General features: G+C 39.3%; 1 protein-coding gene across 1 annotated transcript; it reads right to left on the bottom strand.

Moving 5' to 3' along the window:
* Window positions 1-6462: 6462 nt before the first annotated feature.
* LMO2 (LIM domain only 2) lies at window positions 6463-21463 on the bottom strand. The gene is made up of 3 exons (XM_058161618.1): window positions 20849-21463; window positions 15461-15676; window positions 6463-10872 (listed from the first exon to the last, which is right to left on the bottom strand). Exons 1-3 carry the CDS (start codon window positions 20890-20892, stop codon window positions 10653-10655), a joined length of 480 nt encoding a protein of 159 aa, XP_058017601.1. The 5' UTR covers window positions 20893-21463; the 3' UTR covers window positions 6463-10652.
* Between the last annotated feature and the right edge of the window lie 448 nt (window positions 21464-21911).

The following is a 21911-nucleotide window of genomic DNA, read 5'->3' on the forward strand; positions in this document are numbered from 1 at the left end:
GTTCCTGCCGCAATTTTTTCTGCTGGGAATTATTACGGACTGTACAGTAATTGAGATTAAACTGATCTTAAATCTAATAACAGTGGCAAGATTACTGATAGGACAGTATTGGAAGAAAAAAGAAGTACCCACAATAGAAGAATGGATATTGAAAGCTGCCAATTTGGTTGAGATGGCAAAAATCTCAGCCTTTTTGAAAGACAATACGCAAGAAAAATACTTAAACGAATGGGAAAAATGGATTGACTATATTCAAAGCAGATATCAGACTAAGAGTTATCAGACTGCCTTTGAATGATTAGGATGTGTTAGATTCGGGCAATAACGAGGCAGGAGACCAGGATAGTGACAACAGCTCTTTACTATATGGTGAACCCAGCAACTCGGGCTGGGAAAAACCCCTCTTTAAATACAGTTTAGCCGGAGGCTTCAACCAATCAGCAACGTGCTTTTTTCCCGCCAAAATATTTAAAGATACATTACACTCCTTCCCTCCCAGAAAACACTTTACCATTATTTACATGAAATTTACATATTATTTTTCAACGTAATCACGCAAGTAGACTGGGCGTCTCCTGATCTTTCGGACCTGCGCAATTCATTCTCTGGGAGTGAGTCGAGCTGACCGGAGGGACTGTCTGTTCCTCTCAGCTCCTCCTCTAGGCCATCCGGCCCTGGATTATTTGCAGAGTCGTCCCTGCTGTTTTTTGACGGAACCTGTTGGCGTTGCTGGACCTCCTGGAAGTCAGATAAGTCCCGCGTTTGCCCCGGGTTTGAGTCAGCTGTGGATTCAAACATTGTATAGTCAGGGCCTGTTTCGTCTAATTCGGATTGTTCAGTTATGCGTTTTCTTATTTGGTCTATGTGGCGCTTCCATACCCGGCCATCCTTTATCTCCACTAAATATGACTTGGGACCTGTTATTTCTAGGATTTTTCCTGCTAACCAGGTCGGGCCTTCGCTATAGTTGTGTGCCCACACTAGGTCGCCTCTTGCCATCCCTCTTGTTTTACCGAGTGCCCCCTTGTAACCGTCTGGTGTGTAGTTCGGGTTTAAGCGGTCTAGTGGGCACCTGAGCTTCCGACCCATTAATAACTCTGCTGGGCTTCTGCCAGTTGTGACACAGGGGGTTCTGTGTTGGACGGCCAGGAAGGTATCGATTTTTGTTTGCCAGTCGCCTGGCCTGATCCTGGACAATGCCTCTTTTGCGCTCCGAACGGAACGTTCTGCAAGGCCATTCGTCGCAGGGTGGAAAGGCGCCGAGAGGACATGCCGGATGCCCTCTTCTGCCAAGTACCCCTCAAACTGGGTTGCCGTGAATTGCGGGCCGTTATCGGAGACTAACGTGTCGGGCAACCCATGGGTTACAAATAGGTGCCGTAGGACTGAGATCACAGCCTCGGCTGTCATGGATCTCATGAGAATGATTTCCAGCCATTTGGAGTAGGCATCAACTACCACCAGAAAGGTTTGGCCGTGGAAGGGGCCGGCAAAATCGATGTGGATCCTCGACCAGGGCCCTTGGGGTCTCTCCCATTCCCGAATCGGGGCCGTTGGGGGTAGCGGTCTGGACTCCTGGCAGGCCTGGCATTTCCCTACCCTCTCAGCAATTTCTGAGTCCATTAAGGGCCACCACACATAGCTTCTCGCTAGACCCTTCATCCTCACGATCCCTGGGTGACCCTCGTGAAGGAGATCCAACACCCTTTGTCTCAATCTCTCTGGGATCACCACTCGATCCTCCCATAGCAGGCACCCCCCTTGAGCCGAAAGTTCCCCCCGTTTTTTTACAAACTCTTTAAAACGCTCGCCCGGTAGCGGCCACCTCTTTGTACCCAACCAAGTACAGTTCATTGTAATGTCCTTATCTGAAGCCCGAGCCACCTCTTTGGATGTGACTGGGCCAGAGTCCAAGAGTCAATTAGCAGAACTGGTATCCCTGGAGTGGGGTCTTCAATAGTCTCTGGTAGCGGGCATCTGCTCAGTGCGTCTGCATGCCTAATTCCTTTCCTGGCCGGTGTAGCAATTTGTAAGAATCGCTGCCAGGAAGATAGTCCATCGGGTCAGTCTTGGCGAAAGTGCCACGGGCGTTGGGCGGTCGCCTGCCAGCAGACCTAGCAAGGGTCTATGGTCCGTGATGATTTCAAAATCACGACCAAATACATACTCATGGAATTTCTTTACCCCTGCGACTATAGCCAAGGCTTCCTTATCAAGCTGGCTATAATTCCTTTCAGTTGATGACATGGTTCGGGAGTAGTATGCAATAGGGGCTTCTGTGCCATTAGGTAACCTGTGGCTGAGCACAGCCCCCACCCCATAGGGAGATGCATCGCAGCTTAACACTAATGGCAGCGTGCCATTGTATTGGATAAGAAGGCTATCACTCGTTAGGAGATTCTTTACCCCTTCGAATGCTCTAGCTTCCGCCTTTCCCCAAGACCATGCAGCCGTCTTAGCTAATAATTTATGCAGCGGCTCTGCTACTGTTGCCTTATTCCGTAAGAATACTGCGTAGAAGTTGACCAGACCCAAGAATGCCTGTAACTCCGTTTTGTTCTTTGGAACCGGGGCCTTCCTGATGGCCCGTACCTTGCTCTCAGTGGGGTGAATCCCTTCCCTGTCTATCCGGTAGCCCAGGAATTCCACAGACTCAACCCCGATCTGGCATTTGTTTAGTTTAACTGTGAGACCGGCAGACCGGAAAATTCCCAAAACTTTTCGCAGCCTCGCCCCTAATTCCTCTAGGTTTTCAGCGGATACCAGTACATCGTCAAAGTATGGTACCACCCCTGGTAGGCCCTGCAATAGCCGCTCCATCAGGTTCTGAAATAACCCTGGAGCCACACTAACCCCAAACTGTAATCGGGTACACTTAAAAGCCCCTCTGTGAGTCACAATTGTCTGCGCTTCGGCTGTGCTGCTGTCTACGGGCAGCTGTTGATAGGCTTGGGCCAGGTCTAGCTTGGCAAAAACTTGCCCTTGCCCCATTGAGTGCAGTAAGTGCTGTACCACCGGAATGGGGTAAGCACTCTTTTGCAACGCTTTGTTAAGCGTTGCCTTGTAGTCAGCGCAAATCCGGACCGATCCGTCCGGTTTGACTGGGGTGACTATAGGGGTCTCCCATTAGCATGGTCAACTGGCACTAGAATTCCCTGGTTTACTAGTTTGTCCAGTTCCCAGTCAATCCTGGGCTTTAGGGCGAACGGGACCCTCCTAGCCTTTAGGCGGATAGGGGCAACTTGGGGGTCTAAGTTAAAGGATATAGGGGTCCCCTTGTACTTGCCCAGGCAGTCTTTGAAAACGTCCCCAAACTCCTTTGTGAGTGCGTCTTTGAGGTCGACTTCGTTTCTGAAGATTCCGGTCACTCCCATGCCCAATGCTCGGAACCAGTCCAGTCCCAACAAGCTTGGCAGGGTCCCATCGACGATGGTGATGGGCAGAGTTTTCTTGTAGTGTCCATACTCGACGTGGATGGATGTTACCCCTCGAACAGGGATGCGATTTCCCTGGTAGTCCTGTACTTTTAGTCTTTGTGGTTGCAGCTTGCGCTTTGCGATGGCGGGTAAGGCTCTCACGAGGTTGTCCCAGGACATGATCGTGATCGATGAGCCGGTGTCCACCTCCAATCGGCACGGCACCCCCTCAATCTTTGCTTTTGTGAAGATTTTCTTTTCTAGGCGTGTTGATGCGTGACCCACTCTCACGACAGTTTGATTCAATTTCGCGCCTTTTTTAAACTGACCACTCGCGGGCCGCTTCGTCGTTCCCACGCTCTGATTGGCCGGTTTGAATTTTTGGCGGGAAGGTTGGGGAGCTCGACAGACCTGTGCTAGGTGCCCCTTCCTTTCGCATCGCCGACAAGTTGCATCTTTAAATCTGCATTGTTGTCGGTGTTGCCCTCCGCAACTTGCGCAGTCGCCCCGGTCGTCTTTCTCCGGCCTCCCGGTGTGGAAAACTCCTTCTTCCTCCTCACCGTCCGATTCGGCCTGGACCTCTTCATTGTGGACCGGGGTTGATTTCGCACCAGCCGTTGGTGTGATCTGCTTTTGTAGGGTTTCCGCCGCTTGGGTGGACATCTCGTGCGCCCTGGCTTCGTCCAAGGCGTTTGCTAGCGTTAGGTTGCTTTTAGACAGTAGCCGCCTCCGCAAACGGATGTCCCTGACCCCGCGGATGAGTTGCTCCAGCAATGCCTCGTCCAAGTCTCGATACTCGCAATGTTTTGAGGCTTTTCTTAGGGCGGCCATGTATGCACTGATGGACTCGCCTTCTTGCTGTCTGTGCTCCCCGAATTCAAACCGTTGCACATACTTGGATGGCATCGGTGCAAAATGTGCTTTCAGCAGAGTCTGCAGAGTTTGCCACGGTACCGACTGTACCGGCGTTGGCTCAGCCAGGGATTCTGCGGTGTCGAAAACTTCTGGACCGCAGTGGCTCAGGAAATAGGCTCGTTTCCTGTTGTCGGAAACTCCTTGAAGTTCGTTTGCTTCGAGGAAACACTCGAAGCGAGCCATGTATGACCCCCATTTCTCCTTAGCTGGGTCGAATGGCGCTGGCGGTGTGTAGCCGGACATCGCTGCTTTCCGCCCTTGTTTTGCTGGGTTCGCGTCTTCCTGGTGAGTTCAGCTCTTTTCCTGGCGCTCTTAGCCTCGAGATCCCACCTTCGTCGCCAGTGTTAGATTCGGGCAATAACGAGGCAGGAGACCAGGATAGTGACAACAGCTCTTTACTATATGGTGAACCCAGCAACTCGGGCTGGGAAAAACCTCTCTTTAAATACAGCTTAGCCGGAGGCTTCAACCAATCAGCAACGTGCTTTTTTCCCGCCAAAACATTTAAAGATACATTACAGGATGTATTATTTCTGATTGTTTTGGGGGAAGTTAGGAATTGATTAGAGTTGTAATTGAGTTAGGAGGGAAAATTTTTAGCATATGCTTGTTTTATTTTTAACTATACCTTGTGTTTGTTCTCGGAAGTCAGGGAAGGGGGGGAGGGGGGAGGGAGGTTTGTGAAGGGAGCGGGGACGGGGGAAAGGGGGGGAAGTTTTATAAAACCTTTTCAATTAAAAAAAATTAAATATAAAGTTTTATAGATTTATTAATGAAATATTATATAACAGCAAAAGAAGGAAAACCCTCTTGTTTTTTTTCCCTTGTCTTTTGGTCTACTTAAGATGTTCCAGAACACTAGTTGGTTTATATGATTATAATAGTCTATTAGTTCTTTCTGAAATGTTTTGATTCATTGTAATCTTATTATTTTCATAACTTTTGTTGATTGTGGTATTGTGGTTTGAATGGTCAGGCACTTTTTGTTAAAGTTGCGTAAATATCCATTTTGTTGGAGGTTGTGGTAGAGGCAGCATGTTTCCTTTTTCTGGTATTCTGGATTGTTGCAATGTAGTTGTACTTATCTGAATAATGTTCTCACTCAGTTCCTCTTCTAGGAGTCTGGGTTATTACTCTGGAACACTTGGTTAGTATATTGGGTTGTTTTCTAACAGACTTGCATTTTTATTTGCTGTCATTTTCCCTGATAATGCCAATATCCAGGAAGGGTATTGTGTTGTTTTGTTCATGTGTCTTCTCTAGTTCCTTTTTTATTATTATGAAGGTATCATGTACATATCAGATAGATAATTTTTGTTGTATGTGTGGGAGGGCTATATGTTAGATGTTTGTGAAAAGAGGAAGTCTTCTCTTCATATAGGCACATCAGTGACCTTGTGCCTTTGGTCTGATCATACAATCAACTGCAAATTTATTCATGAAAGTTCTATACTTCTCCATGACACATAACAAATGGAAATGTCCTCCACCCTCAGATCTTATTTTAGCTACATAAAAAACAGGTCTAACATTTGGTCATCTATATGGGTCAGACCACGATCACCTGAAACAGGCGTTTGGTTGTCATGGGAGCCATAAATTCATGAGAAATTCCGTGTTTTCCAGAAAGACAAAGTTGAAATCCCTCAGAACTAAAATCTGTCCAATACCAACCCTATGACAAAGTCAAGCAACTGAGGAAGAAATGATGCTGTGCTAATCTTTAAAGATTTGATATAAAATAAAGTTCTTTATTAGCAATGTGCACTCGGTTCTAGGAAAAGGCACTACTACTTTTAATGCAAAATTCAATGACTAGGATCTTGGTTAATGTAAGGTACAGGTATTAGATGAAGCTTATTCCTGGTTGCCAATTATATAGGAGACAATTTAAGATCTTGGTGTTTATTTCTTCTTATATGAAGAAGAATCTGGAGAGACTCTTTGATAATCCCTCCTTTAAACAGAAACTCATGTATTTGTTATAAGGTCTCAGATTATTTTTTAACATCAATAGGCAGTAACATTCAGCAAGATTTTATAGTAACTTTATCTATTTAAAATCAAATGTAATTTTAATCTGAAATTATAAAGTACTTAAGGGTCCTTTCAAAATGACAGAAGAACAGCATTAAGAAACAAAATTTATTTATAGGTTTTTAGATACAGAAAATAATGGTTTATAGGACAAAAACTGGCTTCTCACAACATGCTAGCCTAATTTATATAAACCTATCCTTAATTTAAATCATTCCATTATAAAAATACATAGTATAATAAAACTCTGCCTAAAATATTTTTCACTGATTATTGCATAAATTATTTTTGTTACAGAGCAGGTATGAAGTATTTCATTTTCTTACAGCGAACAAAAAAATGAATTGTCTATTTGATTTTGCCTACACTGCAGCCAGCATTCACTAAAAAGGTTAAATATTAAACTAACATACTATATATGGAGATGCCAACTAAACATTGTTATACTATACCATGCTAGCACTTTTGTAGATTACTATTTAAATACATAAGTTTTGAAGTGACTAATTATTCAGTGTAACCAATTAAGAGGCTTAATGAACTGTTTTCTTTTTAAGACTTCAGTCCTAGGCAATCTATATTCTAGCATATATATGTAAAGGATGGAAACTTAACTAGTATTCTAATAAAAAGTTATTCAGGAACAGGAAGATAACGTACATAACATTCAAAGTGTTTTTAATTTGTGATTTATATTACTAGAATGCAGTTATATAAATTAATGTTTACAATATTCTTTTCTAACCAGTGTAATGCTATGAATTTGGCAGATGGTATTTTGTGCTGCTGTATGCAGAATTCAAATTATATGATCTTAGGCTACAATAATTTTTAGAACTCAATGTTACCTTGAGAAAGGGAACAGAGACACAAAGACAGCTATTTTAGCCAGCCTTATATTAATAACTGCTCTACATTTATGCTGTCTATTTAAAAGTTCCATTATGTTTCGTTATGGTACATTTTCTCCAACCAAGGAGACAGAGGAAAAAGTAATACTGCAGGTAATGCTCTCATCTTCAAAGCATGACATTGAATAATGGGGACAATAAAAAAAATGGATAGGCTTTTAAAACTTGTATTGAATTCAGACAAAATATAATGTAATCCAGTATCCATGTCCGTTTCGCTGTTAACTGACTTCATTTAGTATGGTTTAATTAGCTGTTTAATGAAACTTAAAAAAATGAATTTCTCCAAAATACCTTTGTTGTGATAGTGCTTCTTTTATAAATATTATTTTCATACAGATCAATGGAAACCATGATTCATCATGACTTTGCCATAACAAGTATATAGAGGAATGCAATTCATGTTAATTTTAATAAGTTCACTAATTTCTCAAGACATGTGAAGATAACTAAATCTGTGAGAAAATCTTATTTTTTCCCTAGAAAATTTGCTTACTATATTCACACAGAGACAGATAGACAGACAGACAGACAGACAGACAAAAAAACCCTGTAATGTGCCAGTTTCCCTTTCTTGCCAACCTAGGCTTACTAACTCTGACTGAAACCAATCTTTGCTCACCATAATTCATAAACTGCAGGTGACATCCTCATCTATTTATCAATCCACAATTAAAATTGGATAGGCCAAGGACAAAGAAGAACTAGAACAACAGAATTAAAATTAGCTGAAATTCCCATCAGTATATCACGAATATTATTTTTCCTTTTGATGCACAAACCTTTCTTTCAGTCTCTGTCACACTGACACTCTCTCACACACAAATATACTTCGTCTAATAAAAGCACTAACAACAACAAAAAGAATAGCTATGAGGACATACCTAGAAGGGACAGAAAGTGAAATGGAATGGACTGGACAAAGATAAAAAGTAGGTATGTAGTAACTGTACAAGGAAAGAGAAAAGAGAGAGAAACCCTATTATGGAACTACAAAAAGATTAAAATTCACAAGGGAAGCATCTTCTCTGAACCAATGTATAATTTTAAGGGGTCAATTTTTTCAGCAGCCACTTTTGCAACAATTTCTGCATTATAACTATTCTTTTTTCAGTAATTTAAATTCTTTTCAGCTGATGTAAGATTCCGACTGGAAGGTAATTTTTGGAGGGCGGAGGGAAAAATTACCTTATTTGGTAAATAAGATATTTCTGCAGAATGGGTGACTTTCTCTGTCAGTTTTCTTTCCTCCAAGAATGTATGGGATATCAGGACTTTATATCTGTAGGCAAAATTATTTGGCTGTCTTTTTAGTACAGATGTAAATGGTGACATATTGGTAAGTAACTACTACCCCAAATAAAACATTAGTAGTTAGCAGATTTTACAAATTTAAGTACAATGCCCAAGACATTTTAGATTGATATCTGAATCTGTTCAATTTCAATTCCACTTTCCTGTTCAATTTTGTTTGTTTCACTAAAAACTTCATCTCATAATATCCCATCAAGACATTGTTTCTCTAAACAATGGGTAGAGCTTCCACTCCACAATAAATATATCAATTTGTTGGAAATTCATGTTTTTAGCATGACTTATTAATCACCATGAATTCTGCTATAACTGAACCTTTCTGCTTACATAAAATTAATGGCAAGATTACACCAGAATTTCTTTAATGCTTATTCAGGGGGTTGTACTAAATAATTGAACTGCACGCAGCCTTTGTGTCCAGTTCAAACACATGTGTTTCAGTTTCAAGAAAAATAGCAAGTTATCTACTCTTCATGGATGAATTAAGGGGTGGTTATTAAAGCTGCATTAGCGCTTCATAATTCTGAAAGTAACTGTTAAAGAATGAATAAAGAAAAAATAATTACAATCCTAAGTATACTTTGTAGAAAATATAGTCTCACTGAATACTGAAAAACTTAATTCCGTATCAACATGCATAATAAGGCTGCTCTGGAAAGATGTGAAAGCTGATGTGCATTGCTTCATGTCAGGGATCACTTTGCAAATGTTTCTGTTCTCAAAATGCAAGAATAATAACGGAATCACAGCTAAAGCATCATCTCATTTTAATAATCTAAACAATTTTAGGTGGCATATGTAGGGAACATAGAGAAGTCAAATAATTCATGACTTTAGTCATGACTAGTCACATCACAAATTAATGTGAGAGGCACCTACAATATTTATTGCAATGTATATAGCAATCAAAGGATAAATAATGGTTGCATCCCCAAAAGATTGGGGAAGTCAACCTCTTCTATTATTAGGAAGATTTAAATTTTCTCCTTTGAATCTATTTAATACAGTGAGATTAACAGTGTTGTTAAATTGTCAAACAAAATCTGAGCTCAAAGGAAGATACTCTGTGTACAAATAAATGAGCCATACAAGAACTATATATTTATTGCCCTAAAATGATAATAAAAAAGCTGCCAGTATATTAAATGAAAAATGTCACAACTCTTAGATCAAATCTATTTAATTAGGTCTCCAGTATCTTACTACATACAACAATGTATTTACATTTTCTAATAAAATAGTTGAAGAACTTAAAAAAAATTGTATAGAAAGGAGTAGTGAAAATCCTCACTTCCCAACAATATTAACAGAAGGTAGCTATCCATCTTCATTATTTAAAATAATTACCATTTAAGGCTGCAGTCTATCCTCCCTCCCCAGTTACATGCCATTAACTCTCATGGATTTAACTCACAAGGATTTAATTATATCTGATGAGGTATCATCTTTTGCACTGGAACAAAAATTATATTTTCATTTTCAAAAAGAGTATCATTAAAAGAGCGGGGGGCTACACTGATTTGGAGGCCCCTTTTTCTTCAGACAAATAATTCTCCTGATGCTCTTACATTTAATATTAGTGCTGGGATTATGCTCCAGATACATATGAAATAAGCAAAATTTAATTGAACATTTTTGTCTGTGAGTGTTAAGGCTACCCTTGAAGCCAGCATGTGTCAGATGTCTTAGGACAACAATTGCTAGATTTCTAGGGATTTGTAGACACAATTCATCTGAAAAGTACCAGGTTAGAGAAGATAAATCCACAAAGTTACCAATCACACTTCATTTTAAAAGTATCCATTGTTGCTTTTTATTGTTGCTCTAGTTTTGATCAATACCTCTAATAATGTCAGTTTATTATCACAGTATATTTGCTAAAAGAAATAACGTTGCCTTTTATTCAATCATCACTTATTTTATTAGATACAATGCCTATGTATTCTGTTCCATTTCCCCCTTCCTTAAAGAAAGAATATAGATGTGAGCAATAACCTCACCATAGCCAAAAATATATGTCACTCATGAAATGTATTTGAGACTATGAGGCACAAGTGAGTTATATCATCCCATTGATCTTAGTCCACTCATAGATGTCTTGCTCACATACTATATCTGAGTTTATGAGAAGGTATCTGTCACCAACGCAAAAATGTTTCTGGCAAGCAGCACACTTGAAGCATTCCAGATGGTACACTTTGTCCTTTACTCTCATGGTCATCTCATAGGCTCGGATTCTCTTCTCACAGGAGGCACAGAGACCATCTTGGCCAAAAAGCCTTTGGGGGAAAAAAGGTCCAAGGTTAATGTTCCATAATCCATTTTAACAAAGTGGATTTAACATAAAGCTAAGTGTTTTTATTTAATTAGAACTTATTTTATTAGAACTTTAAGCAAACATGTGGATAGTCTGAAGTTCTGGGAGGATGGAAAAGAAAGCACAAAGAGGGAACAAATTATACAGATAGTCCCAATTTATTGACTGTCCTGTTTAATTCAATTCAATTCAAGTCCTCCCTTAACCATGAAAGGCATCTGGGTGACTTGGGGCCTGTCCCTCTCTCAGCCCAATTCACTTTACAGGGTTGTGTCGAAAATAGGAAGAGAAAGGAGAATTAAGCATGTTCAGTGCCTTGAATTATTTGTAAAAATAATAAAGGTGGAATGTAAATAAATAAATAATGACTATTTGCAATTATGATACTGGTAAACTTTTTGATTAATCCATGTAATTATGCTCTCTGCAGATCTGTAAAGGACTCCTAAAGTAATATTGTAAGCACATTAGCGATTTCATTTAACTAATGCTTTGCTTAACTGAGTTGCTGTTCCTTTGTGGTCACCTAATAAGGACTACCTATAGTACCATGATCACTAAGGACATGTCATAGTCCACAAGAGCTTAGCATCCATTGGAGAAATTTAGCCATAGCATCTTGACAAAGCAAGTAAGCAAGCAAACAAAAAATGTTACAATATTTTCAACTGCATCATAGCTGATGGGGTCAGCTCAGCTTTCCAATATTAAAATAGGATCTCAAAAGAGTTTGGAAATAGTTTCTATTCTTAATTTGCCTTCTTCTGATTGACCCTTAAAAATCTTCTGCAGGTTGATTGATCATTGAGTAATCAAAATTAAAATAGTTGAATTGTTAACCGGATGCAAATTTGAATTTGACTTTAAATCAAACATTTATGGAAACATTAAGTAGAATGATAATGAATTTGGTGTACAGATTGCTTAGGATTGATCTTCACATCAGTACCAGATGGTCATGATCGGTCTTAAAACAGGTGGGTTCTACTTACCTTTATTACTGGTTCGCAATGGGAGCTTGCTTTGCTCGCGCACGCATACTTCTGTGCATGCGTAGAAACTTATGCACATGCGCAGTTCATCTAAGATGTTGACCAGGTAGTGGGCAGAGCCTCCCAATGCTTTTACTACCAGTTTGCAAGAACCGGACTGAACCGGGACAACCCACCACTGTCTTAAAAGTATTTTTACAAATAATGCTTAGCATAACGTGCCATGTTCTTATGCACATTACAGAATTGTAAAATCCATCATGCTTTGTATAATTCCTGGTTGTATGTTAACACAAGCAGATGCAAGTAGTCCTTTACTTACGATCATCATTTAATTTGGAATTTTGGTTGTACGTCATTGCAGTCATAAGACAAGTCACCATGTCAATGTACTTGACTTTACAACCATTTTTAAGTGGGTCATTGTGATTGTTAACCAAATTGTAGTTGTAAGTCCTAATCCATTTTATCGAATGGGTGTTTTTTTTGCTGGAAAATGGCAAAAAAAAATTGCAAAATGCAGTCACATGACTCTGGGATGCTGCAACTGGATGTAAATGCAAGTCAGTTGTCAAGCATCTGAATGCATCTGCAACACTGTGAGGGTGATGTGGCAGTCATAACTTTGAGGATAGGACTTAACTTTTTTTCAAGTCCATTGTAACTTTGATCAGTCATTAAGTAATCAATCAAAGTTACAACACACTTCTCCAAGACTTAGACTTAAGATTTGAAGATACCCACACACCCACACCACTCATGTTCATGTGATTATATTTTTGGCCCTTGGCAATTGGTCTATTTTTACCACTGTTTGCAGAGTCCTGCATTTTTGTGACCACATTTTTTTTTTGCCAGAAATTGGCATTTGCTTCTGGCTTCCAGCAAAAAACACCCATTGTAGACAATGGATTCACTTAAAGATCATGGCATTCATTTTACAACCACAGCATTCACATTACAGTTGAGCCATGATGGTGCAATGGTTAGAATGCATATTGCAGGCTAAGTCTGCCCCCTGCCAGGAGTTCGATCTTGACTGGTTCAAGATTGATTCAGCCTTTCATTTTTCTGAGGTCCATAAAATGGGGACCCAAATTGTTGGGGGCAATATGTTGACCTTGTAAATCACTCAGAGGGCTGTAAAGCATTGTGAAGCGGTATTTAAGTCTAAGTGCTATTGATAGTGCTGTCACAACTGCCATATCTATTTAATGACTGCAGCAAAAAAAATATCAGTTGTAGTATCAGTCATGGTCATGCAGAGATCTGCCTAATAACCAGCACAATTGATGACCATAGTTCCTGGCTCAATTATGGTTGCAAGTCAATGACTACTTGTATATTTTTGTATTATATTCCATTAGGCATACTTATTATATCAGTAAAATATGCCGTGTGTTAATATTAATTTTGGAACAAGATTATTAATTTCAAATATTGTTGTAAACTAAATATAGGGCCAGGGACAATAATTCTCAGCATGAAAATGATATGTTTCTCCCTTGCCTTCCAAGAGATGGCACTGTTTACTTGTCCAAAGCAATAGTACAATGCCTGTTAAGATATGAGTGTTTTTCTAAATGTAACCTTTTAGTTTGTAATATAATACATAAAGAAACTAATATTGTCTTAAAAAATGACAGACGGTATATATTGCACTGTAGTGTACTGTACCATATCATATACTATACTATACACTATACTATACACTATACACTATACTATATACTATATACTATACTATAACCTACTATACTATAGACTACTATACACGTATACATTACACTACACTATTATACTATACTTACTGTACTATATTTGAATTACAAATTAAACAAAACATGGTTGAGCAGTCTATATCTATGAAACACTTCATTAAGAAGATGCAAATAATTGACATAGTGTCAAATTATAGTGTGAAAAGTCAGGACATACCCAATTACAAGTTATGGAAATACATTAACTTAACATCCAGATTTTCTACCATCTCAGAAAATATTCAGCCAGAGAAATAGGATAAAATCCTCTGAGGGTATTGAATTTTTCTGGAAGTTTGCTTCAGATTATGTTATGTAAAGCTAGTCCTTTATTCAAACAAGATGCTGGAAAAAAGGTTTAAAATGTACTGCTTTAAGATTTCTAAATAGTGAGAAGTGGTAGACAAATATAAAAATAAGTCAGTAAATTAGCACTTTTATTCCCATCCCTCCACTCTGAATTAGTTATTAAGAGAGAATAAAATTTCTTGATGCAGTAATGCAATTTTAACATTGTAATTAAATATTGGTTAATTTTTTGAATTTGAATGCTATGAATATTGTTTGTTCATTTAGCTTTGGTTTTCAACTATTCAGTTCGGGGAAAAAACATAGGGCCTTTTAAAGGCCTAGTGGCATGTTCATTGGAAGCTCAATACACATTCAGGTAGTTCTTGACTTATGTCCACAACTGAACCCAAAATTTCCACTGCTAACAAGATAGTTGTTAAGTGAATTTTGCCCCATTTTAGGATCTTTCTTGCCACAGTTAAGTGAATCACTGCAGTTGTTAAGTTAGTAACACAGTTGTAAGTGAATCTGGATTCCCCCACCCCCACCCTTGACTTTTCTTGTCAGAAGGTGGCAAAAGGTGATCATATGACAGTGGGACACTACAGCTGTCATAAATCCATACCGGTTGCCAAGCATACAAGTTTTAATCAAGTGACCCCAGGGATGCTGCAATAGCTGTAAGTGTGAAAAACAGTCGTGTCACTTTTTTCAGTGCTGTTGTAACTTTGAACGGTTACTAAATGAATGGTTGTAAATCGAAGATTACTTGTACTTAAAATTTATTCACACTATATTCTTGTTCCAGAGTTATATTTTTCTTACTGAAATCAGTGGCCCACTAAATAAGACTGTGTGGGGAGTACTAAATTAATAGAAACCATTGAGACTGTATAAAGGCAAGTGATTAGTTGGTCTGCCTTGAATTAATATTATTGATCCATTTTATCAATTTGAAATCCTGAACCATATTTTTTGCAAAGCCCAGAGCAACTGACAACACTTATTATCCCCCTACCTTCATGTCTTGAACATTCATTTGCTCTTCAGTCTTAAGACTCATAGGCCCTCTGTCATGATTCTGCCTCTTTTGCTCTTTGTGTCTGTAACCCTGTCATTCTAACATTACTTTCAAGGATTGGATATTTTTTCAGCCTCCCTTTCTAGCAAATCAGACTTTGCTAAAAGAGTCCCTCTTTTCAGGCTAATCTGGCAAAAGGCTTATCTAAGTTAGGTTTTGAGACTAGTTCCTTTCAAACAACCATATATGTTGTTTCAGCCAAGCTAAGCCCAATGTACTCAAATTTTGTAGGTAATCCTTGCTTTGTTCTAAAGCAATGTTTCTCAACCTCAGTAACTTTAAGATGCATGGACTTTAACTCTGGCTGGGAATTCTTGGAGTTAAAGTCTATGCATCTTAAAATTGCTGCAGTTGAGACACATTGTCCTAAAGAATTGTGAGAGAAAACTATCAGCAGGGCAAAGGGATGAGGAACGAGTAGCTTACCTGAGATAGTCTCTTCGACAGAGCTTTCTGCCCAGTTTATAATATAGTCTCCTTCCAACTTCTCCAAGTCGGCACCCACATAAGTCACAGCTCAGACAATCTTCATGCCAGTACTGGTCAATGGCTTTAAGGAAGTATCGATCCCCAATGTTTTGCTGACAACCTCCGCATGTTAACAAGGAAGGGGGGATTTGGAGCACCTCATCTACTGGCTCCCTGGTTGAAACAAATCAAAGCAATCATTCCTACCTGCAGAGAGTCTAATTAGAACCAAAATTCTATCCTGCTCAAGACAGAACGGGGTATAGAAGACTCAGCCATTTTCTACAATAGCAGATGAGGATATAGCTTTGGGTATAGAATTTGAAATTGTGACCATCTCAGCTTGCCTTTTTGTTAAAGTGGGATTGTATTCCTCCAGGCTGACACATTCAGAAATGAGGAATAGTGGTGGTGATAGTGGGAATGCATGGAAAAGGAGAGGAAAAGCTAAGAAAACTTCAATGATGGTGGGACTAAAATGGCTTGCATGATCTTTAGCCATTCCTCATTACTGCAGAAGCTGTATAAATTAAACATTTTTAAAAAAACTAAACTTACTGTATATGGTTCTGTACAACTAGAAAAACCCAATTTCATAACTACAAATCAGTATTTCCCTGCAGGATATATATTGTCTGTGATATACTTCATAATAAAAAGATAAACAAGAATGGAAAATGTTGATAAACATATTATTTTTGTTGTATTACTTTAATATCAGGAACACATCGTTAATTTTTTAAATTAATAAACAAAATGCAGGCATTTTAAGTCAACTACTTATAAAAAACCTCAACATTTTATTGAATAGAAACTGTGTCATACTTCTGAGCTGAGTGAAAATGGGTGTCTAATGGTTTCCCTATGTGGTCTTGTTCTGTAATAATTAAATGTACATTGTATAAAAATCTTAGAACAAAGGGCAATCCTATTTCTAAAATATTTTTTTCTATCTGCTTTCCTTTCCTACATTGCCAACCACAGCACTGAATATTTAAGGAATTATTTAATAAGAAATGGAGGTAAGCAATGGCATTTTAGTCACTGCTTTATTACTTTATTTTAATGTGGAAAATTATTACACTCTCAGTTATTTGTTCTTAAAATAATCATGTAAATCATTAAATTTAACTGACTAGTAAATATAACAGAAAGATTTTACTAAATATAACATTGCATTTAGGATGAGTTTTATTTAGTAAGATTGCTGTTTAAGTCCCCTGTAGATTTATTGTAAAAAGCCTTTAAACATATTAATAAACATATATAGGAAAGAAAATGTGAATGGGCTTGCATATTATCATTTGTAGATGGCCCATTCTGTAAGAGCAGAATCTGCAAATCTTTTTTCTTTGGAACATTAATCTTACAGACAATATACTGCTTAAATGAAGTAAAAGAAAATTAAGCAACTTCATAGCCCATATTGATATTATGGAATTATATTAACCACTGCTCCTCATAGCAAATTCTGGAAATAAAAAACAACAGAACCCAGAGTTGGGCCACTAAGAAAGAAGGGGAAGAGTTTTGTGTTTAATGAAGTTTTAAAACCTGAATCATTAAAATAATAGTTAAAGGCAAATCTAAAGGGCTGTATCTCCCAAAAGTTCTGTGAAGCAGTTCTGGAATACTGAATATTTGATAATGAAATATAGAAAAATTGTTTGTGAAAAAGGATGGGATCTTCCTCTTTGGTCTCATAAAAATTTACAGTATTCTGAGTAAAAATATAGTATATGGTATTCTGCATTGGCCAAAATGAAGGTTATCGGCAATATGCTATTTATTTATATAATTATTTAAATACTGTCCACTTCAATAAAAAATCAGTATGGTTTAAAGTCAAATGAAACAATTCAAAGAAACTTACATTTAGCTAACAGTTATTACTCTGTCAACACCTGTGAGCTCAGTGAAATCATAAATTCTAAGCCTTTGTAAAGTCTGTGAGGTTGGGGGCTTTTCTAATCTCACATACTTTCACTCAGTGATAGTACAGGGCAGAGTAGGCCGACTCTGCCTAAAGTACTGTAAATAGAAAGTGTGATTCCATATAATATTTATTGGATCAACTGCAGTAGTTTCTTGTGTATTAGTAACATATACTCACTTTGAACCCTGTGTAGCATTTTCATCATAAGAAAATCTTATAATGTGTAAAAATCCTTTCCCCCAAAAACATCTTAGTTATCACCCTGAGACCTCTGAAATATTTCACTGAAGGTTGTTAATTTCATGGAAGGGTAATACTGAAGGGTACTACAGATACTTTCTTTCCTCTTTTTTTCTTTTCTGGGCTTTCAAATCGGTGTAGACTCCCAGGTGATTGTCTAGACAAGTCACTGCAGTTTTCTTGGCAAGATTTTCAGAAGTGGTTTGACATTGCCTTCTTTCTAGGGCAAGGGTGAGCTTGGCCTAAGGACACCCAACTAGCTGTGTGCCCAAAGTGGAACTAGAACTTACAGTCTCCCAATTTCTGGCTCTCACTATTAGTACTACTACTGTTATTATTCTGCTGTTCTGCCCAAATGAGAAGAAAGCAGTGTACAAAGGAGCAATAGAATAATATTCAGTTAAAAACTATTTGGTAGAATGATTACAGGAGAGGCTTACTATATTTACTAAGCAGCAATTCCTTCCTCAGTAAGCTGAAAAGTCATGATTAAATAAGAGAGAGGAGTAAGACATTTTTAATGTTACTCTATTATCTTCTTGCTACCTGCTTTGCTCCCTTGATATTCTATTGTATAGCTGCTGTTGAGAATTAATTCCCAAGTGCAATACTGGCAGCCTGCAGTCAGCAACTCAAAGTAAGATATTTTAACACACACTTAACCTTTAGCTCATAAGTCTTGAAGAGAAAGACTCAGATTTTCAAAATTAATGACAATAATTTACATTCTAATCAAACTATTAATAACATTCTCCCTATACTTTGGCTATATTGCTAAATATAGTTTTTATATTAAATATGCTCATTTTGACTCCTACATACCATTTTTATTGCATATAAATTAGGGAAATTAATTGGGAGGTGGTTTGCTGGATGTCTTCAACAGAGACTGGATAGATAATTGTCAGGGTTGCTTTAATTTAAATCAAAATTAATTTTTGCAGTGACTAGGGAATTGATTTCAATGAACTGAATAGTACTGAATAGAAAAGTGGCCAAATAAGATCCTTTCAATTATAATCTTTTGGCTCTATGAAAAATAAATACACTTTTTCAAAACCTTTGAAAAAAGAATTTCTAGTTTAATCAGGAAGTAAATGATTAAGTATTGACAGATGCTCAAGTTTTCAGATACTTCACATTAAAATATTAATTGGTATTATAAAAACAAATATCCTATTTTATTCCAAACTTATAAACAAATGTTTCTATATTAAATCCTTTTTAGCTCTTGCAGTGGAGACTGTCCATATACAGCTCAGTAGTATATGTTTCCGAAAGATTAAAACTAAAATTTTTAATATTAGTCATCTGCTTATCTAATACTGTACACAATTATTTTTTTTTAAAAAAATATCCCATTAGGATAACATCCATGGACTTAAAAAATGGTAGTAAGCAAATCACTTATTCAGTTCAATGAAATCAAGTAGCAAAAGGTACCAGTATTTCTTGTAGGCCCATATAAATAGCAGAAAAACAAAGAAGTGAAGCACTTTTAACATTTTTAATTTACTTCCATTATCTTAAGTTCATACCTTTTTGTTTGATAAATGCTTTAAAAGCACTTTCATTCCATTATTTTGAATTCTGAATGAATTTCTCATATTTTTTAATGTTTTAGACTGTAGATGCTATAGTAATAAATTTCTTGTTTTGGATATTTGTAACAGAAAATTAGCACTTCTCAATAATAAAATCTCATTCAGTTTTGTGGGCTGAAGTTGGAGTATAGGATTGGAGCCTAAAGTATAACTCAGAACACTGAAGTACAGGGGAAGATAGGAAACAGGAATAATCAATGGTAAGAAATACAGAAAGGGTTTGTTAATTTTCTATAATGCATTTATTTATATAAAATATTTTATCCAAATAAAGTAAACTATTGATCTAATCAAAGTGCTTTCAGGGTAACCCCTGTTGAAAACAACTAACCTGTTTCTCCAAATGGGTGGTGGCTAGGAGTTGGTTTCTAAAGTTTCCCCACCTCCTCCATCCAATGTTCTCTCCTTCCCCCATCGTATTACTTTAATAACCAAATACATTATTTCTCCATCTCCATGAAACAGTTGATCATGTCTTTAAAACGTATATTCTATTAAAGCAAGATGTTGGATAACAACTTTTCCATCCCAGAAATTAATAAAATTGCAGTTATCCGGTAAGAATAGCCATATATTATGCACGTGTATATACTTAGAAGTAACTCCCAAATAAGCGTGAAAAGCATTGCAGCTTTAAAACCCAAGTTCAACGCCAGTGATTTAGTAACCAACAATCGTAGTAATTGCAGATATCGGCATTCCTTTGGAAATCCTAGTAACATGATTCTTGTAAGAAATTCACCAGAAAACCTTACTTAATTTTGTTAATACTTCGAGCATTTTATAACTTCTACGCTAATCCAAACTAAGAATGTGACAAGAAGTCGGCGCCTGGCAGTTTCTGAGACGCTACAACGTGTTGTAGTTTCAAACTGGTTTGCATTTTGACAATTGAGACGCTGAGCAGTCATCTGATAATAGCCTCGATCACTCTAATCTAATCAGATCGTTAAACTGGGCAGGCAGCGAGGAGAGAGAAAGGAAAGAAACCACGCAGCCTATCACCAAGTATTCGGTTCCCCATCTCTCTCTCTCTCTCTCTTTCTCTCTCTCTCTCTCTCTGAAATCGCTTTCAGCTGCCGCCGCCCTTAAACCTCCAGGTCAGAAGAAACTACCGGCCGCCGGTCCCCTTCCAGCTCCTACTCTCAATAGGAGCTTGGTAGCAAGTCTGAGGTTTCGGGCAATTTATCTCCCGGGTCAAAAATAGGGGGAACTTCGGCGCGTCTCTATGCTCTTGCCAGCCTCTGAAGAAGGCAGCGCTCGACACGAGCCGACGAGGTCTAGCAAAGCGGAGGGCCACACTGCCCACTCCGTCCCAAGCGGGGAGCGGCGGCGGCAGGCGCGTCTTTGAAAGCGAAGAGAAAAAAACAAGCGGCAGCCCTATTGTGTTGCCCTCCGACGCCCTCCTCTCCAGCCCCGGCAGCGCCTAAAGCTGCCGTTCCAGGGCTTCCTCCCCCCAACGCCGCCCGCCCGCTCCAGTCCCGCACAACGCGATCGCGTCTCCCTCCGGGAAAGTTGGCACTGAGTAAAGGAGCCCCAAAGAGCGGGCGAGCGGCCACGACTTACTCGGAGGGCTCGAGGCTCTTCCTTTCGATGGCCGATGATGACATTGGCAGGGGTCGCTCCTTTGTAGCGGCGACGGCCGTCGTCGTGACTCTCGGCTTGACCGTGACGAGGTCTAGCCCCTACAAAGGCTGGCAGCTCCCGAATGCCTCGGCGGGGGGGGCGGCGGCGGCGAGCAGAGCTGCACCTCCACCCTCAATGACATCCACAGGGGTGGCCCGCCTGTAACGCCGAGGGGGGGGTGTCTGGCGGCGCGCGGGCAAGGACTAGACGGACCGCGGCCCCCTAGCCGCACGCGCTCCGGAGCTGTCTGGGCAGGCGAGGCGATCCCTTCGGAGCTACGCGCCCATCCTCGGGACGCTCCTCCCGCTCGCGTTGCGCGACTGGCCGCTGGGAAGAGCCCGCTGCCGCTGCCGCTGCTTCTGGCGCTCAGCTGTCACCGCTGTGCTTATCCCGGAGTCTGCTCGCTGCCTGGATTAGGTCGTCTGCCTGGAGTGAGCTTCCTGCACTGCGGAGGTAGCGCGGAGCATCCCTGGCTCCTCCGCCTTCATTATGACCCGGGTCGGGGCCGCCGTAGCTGCTATTATTGCTACTACACAATTATTGAAGCCAACCCTGATAGTCTCTCCTCCGAGCCTCTCTGGTTTCACATCCTCTTTCCTGATCACGATTCAAATACAATGGGAGGAAATGACATTTAAAGAGACAGCTGTCTATTTCTTAACTGGACACTTGGGAATTTAAGCAAGCCTGAGCAGCAGCAGCATCTCTCACGACTGAGTTGGTTTCTTAAAGGGCCAGACTTCTCCTGGCACGCACCCAGCAGCTTGGGGAAGCTATCTCATGAGTACCAGTTAGTGCTTTTTAATTTAATTCCATAGTCATTTGTGGATAACACGTGGCTTAGTGGCAAAGTATCCAAATATAGAGGGTTACCTTATACAGATTTACATGTCTAGGATTTCTTAATGGCAAAATCTAAAAATGGAGACTTGTTAATTCAGGTCTAAATGCATTTTGGTAACTACTAAGGCACCTGCCAACCTCCCTGTTTGTATCTAGAACA

This window comes from Ahaetulla prasina, chromosome 1, assembly GCF_028640845.1.
Source record: "Ahaetulla prasina isolate Xishuangbanna chromosome 1, ASM2864084v1, whole genome shotgun sequence".
Taxonomy (NCBI): Eukaryota; Metazoa; Chordata; class Lepidosauria; order Squamata; family Colubridae; genus Ahaetulla; species Ahaetulla prasina.

What these genes read in the sequence shown, in the direction of transcription:
- LMO2 (XM_058161618.1), bottom strand. Translation starts at nt 20,892, where the DNA reads ATGTCATCATCGGCCATCGAAAGGAAGAGCCTCGAGCCCTCCGA. An exon ending in AAGAGCCTCGAGCCCTCCGA is followed by an intron (nt 15,677 to 20,848) that starts GTAAGTCGTGGC and finishes TGTTTCAACCAG; the next exon opens with GGAGCCAGTAGATGAGGTGC. An exon ending in TGTCGAAGAGACTATCTCAG is followed by an intron (nt 10,873 to 15,460) that starts GTAAGCTACTCG and finishes TTTCCCCCAAAG; the next exon opens with GCTTTTTGGCCAAGATGGTC.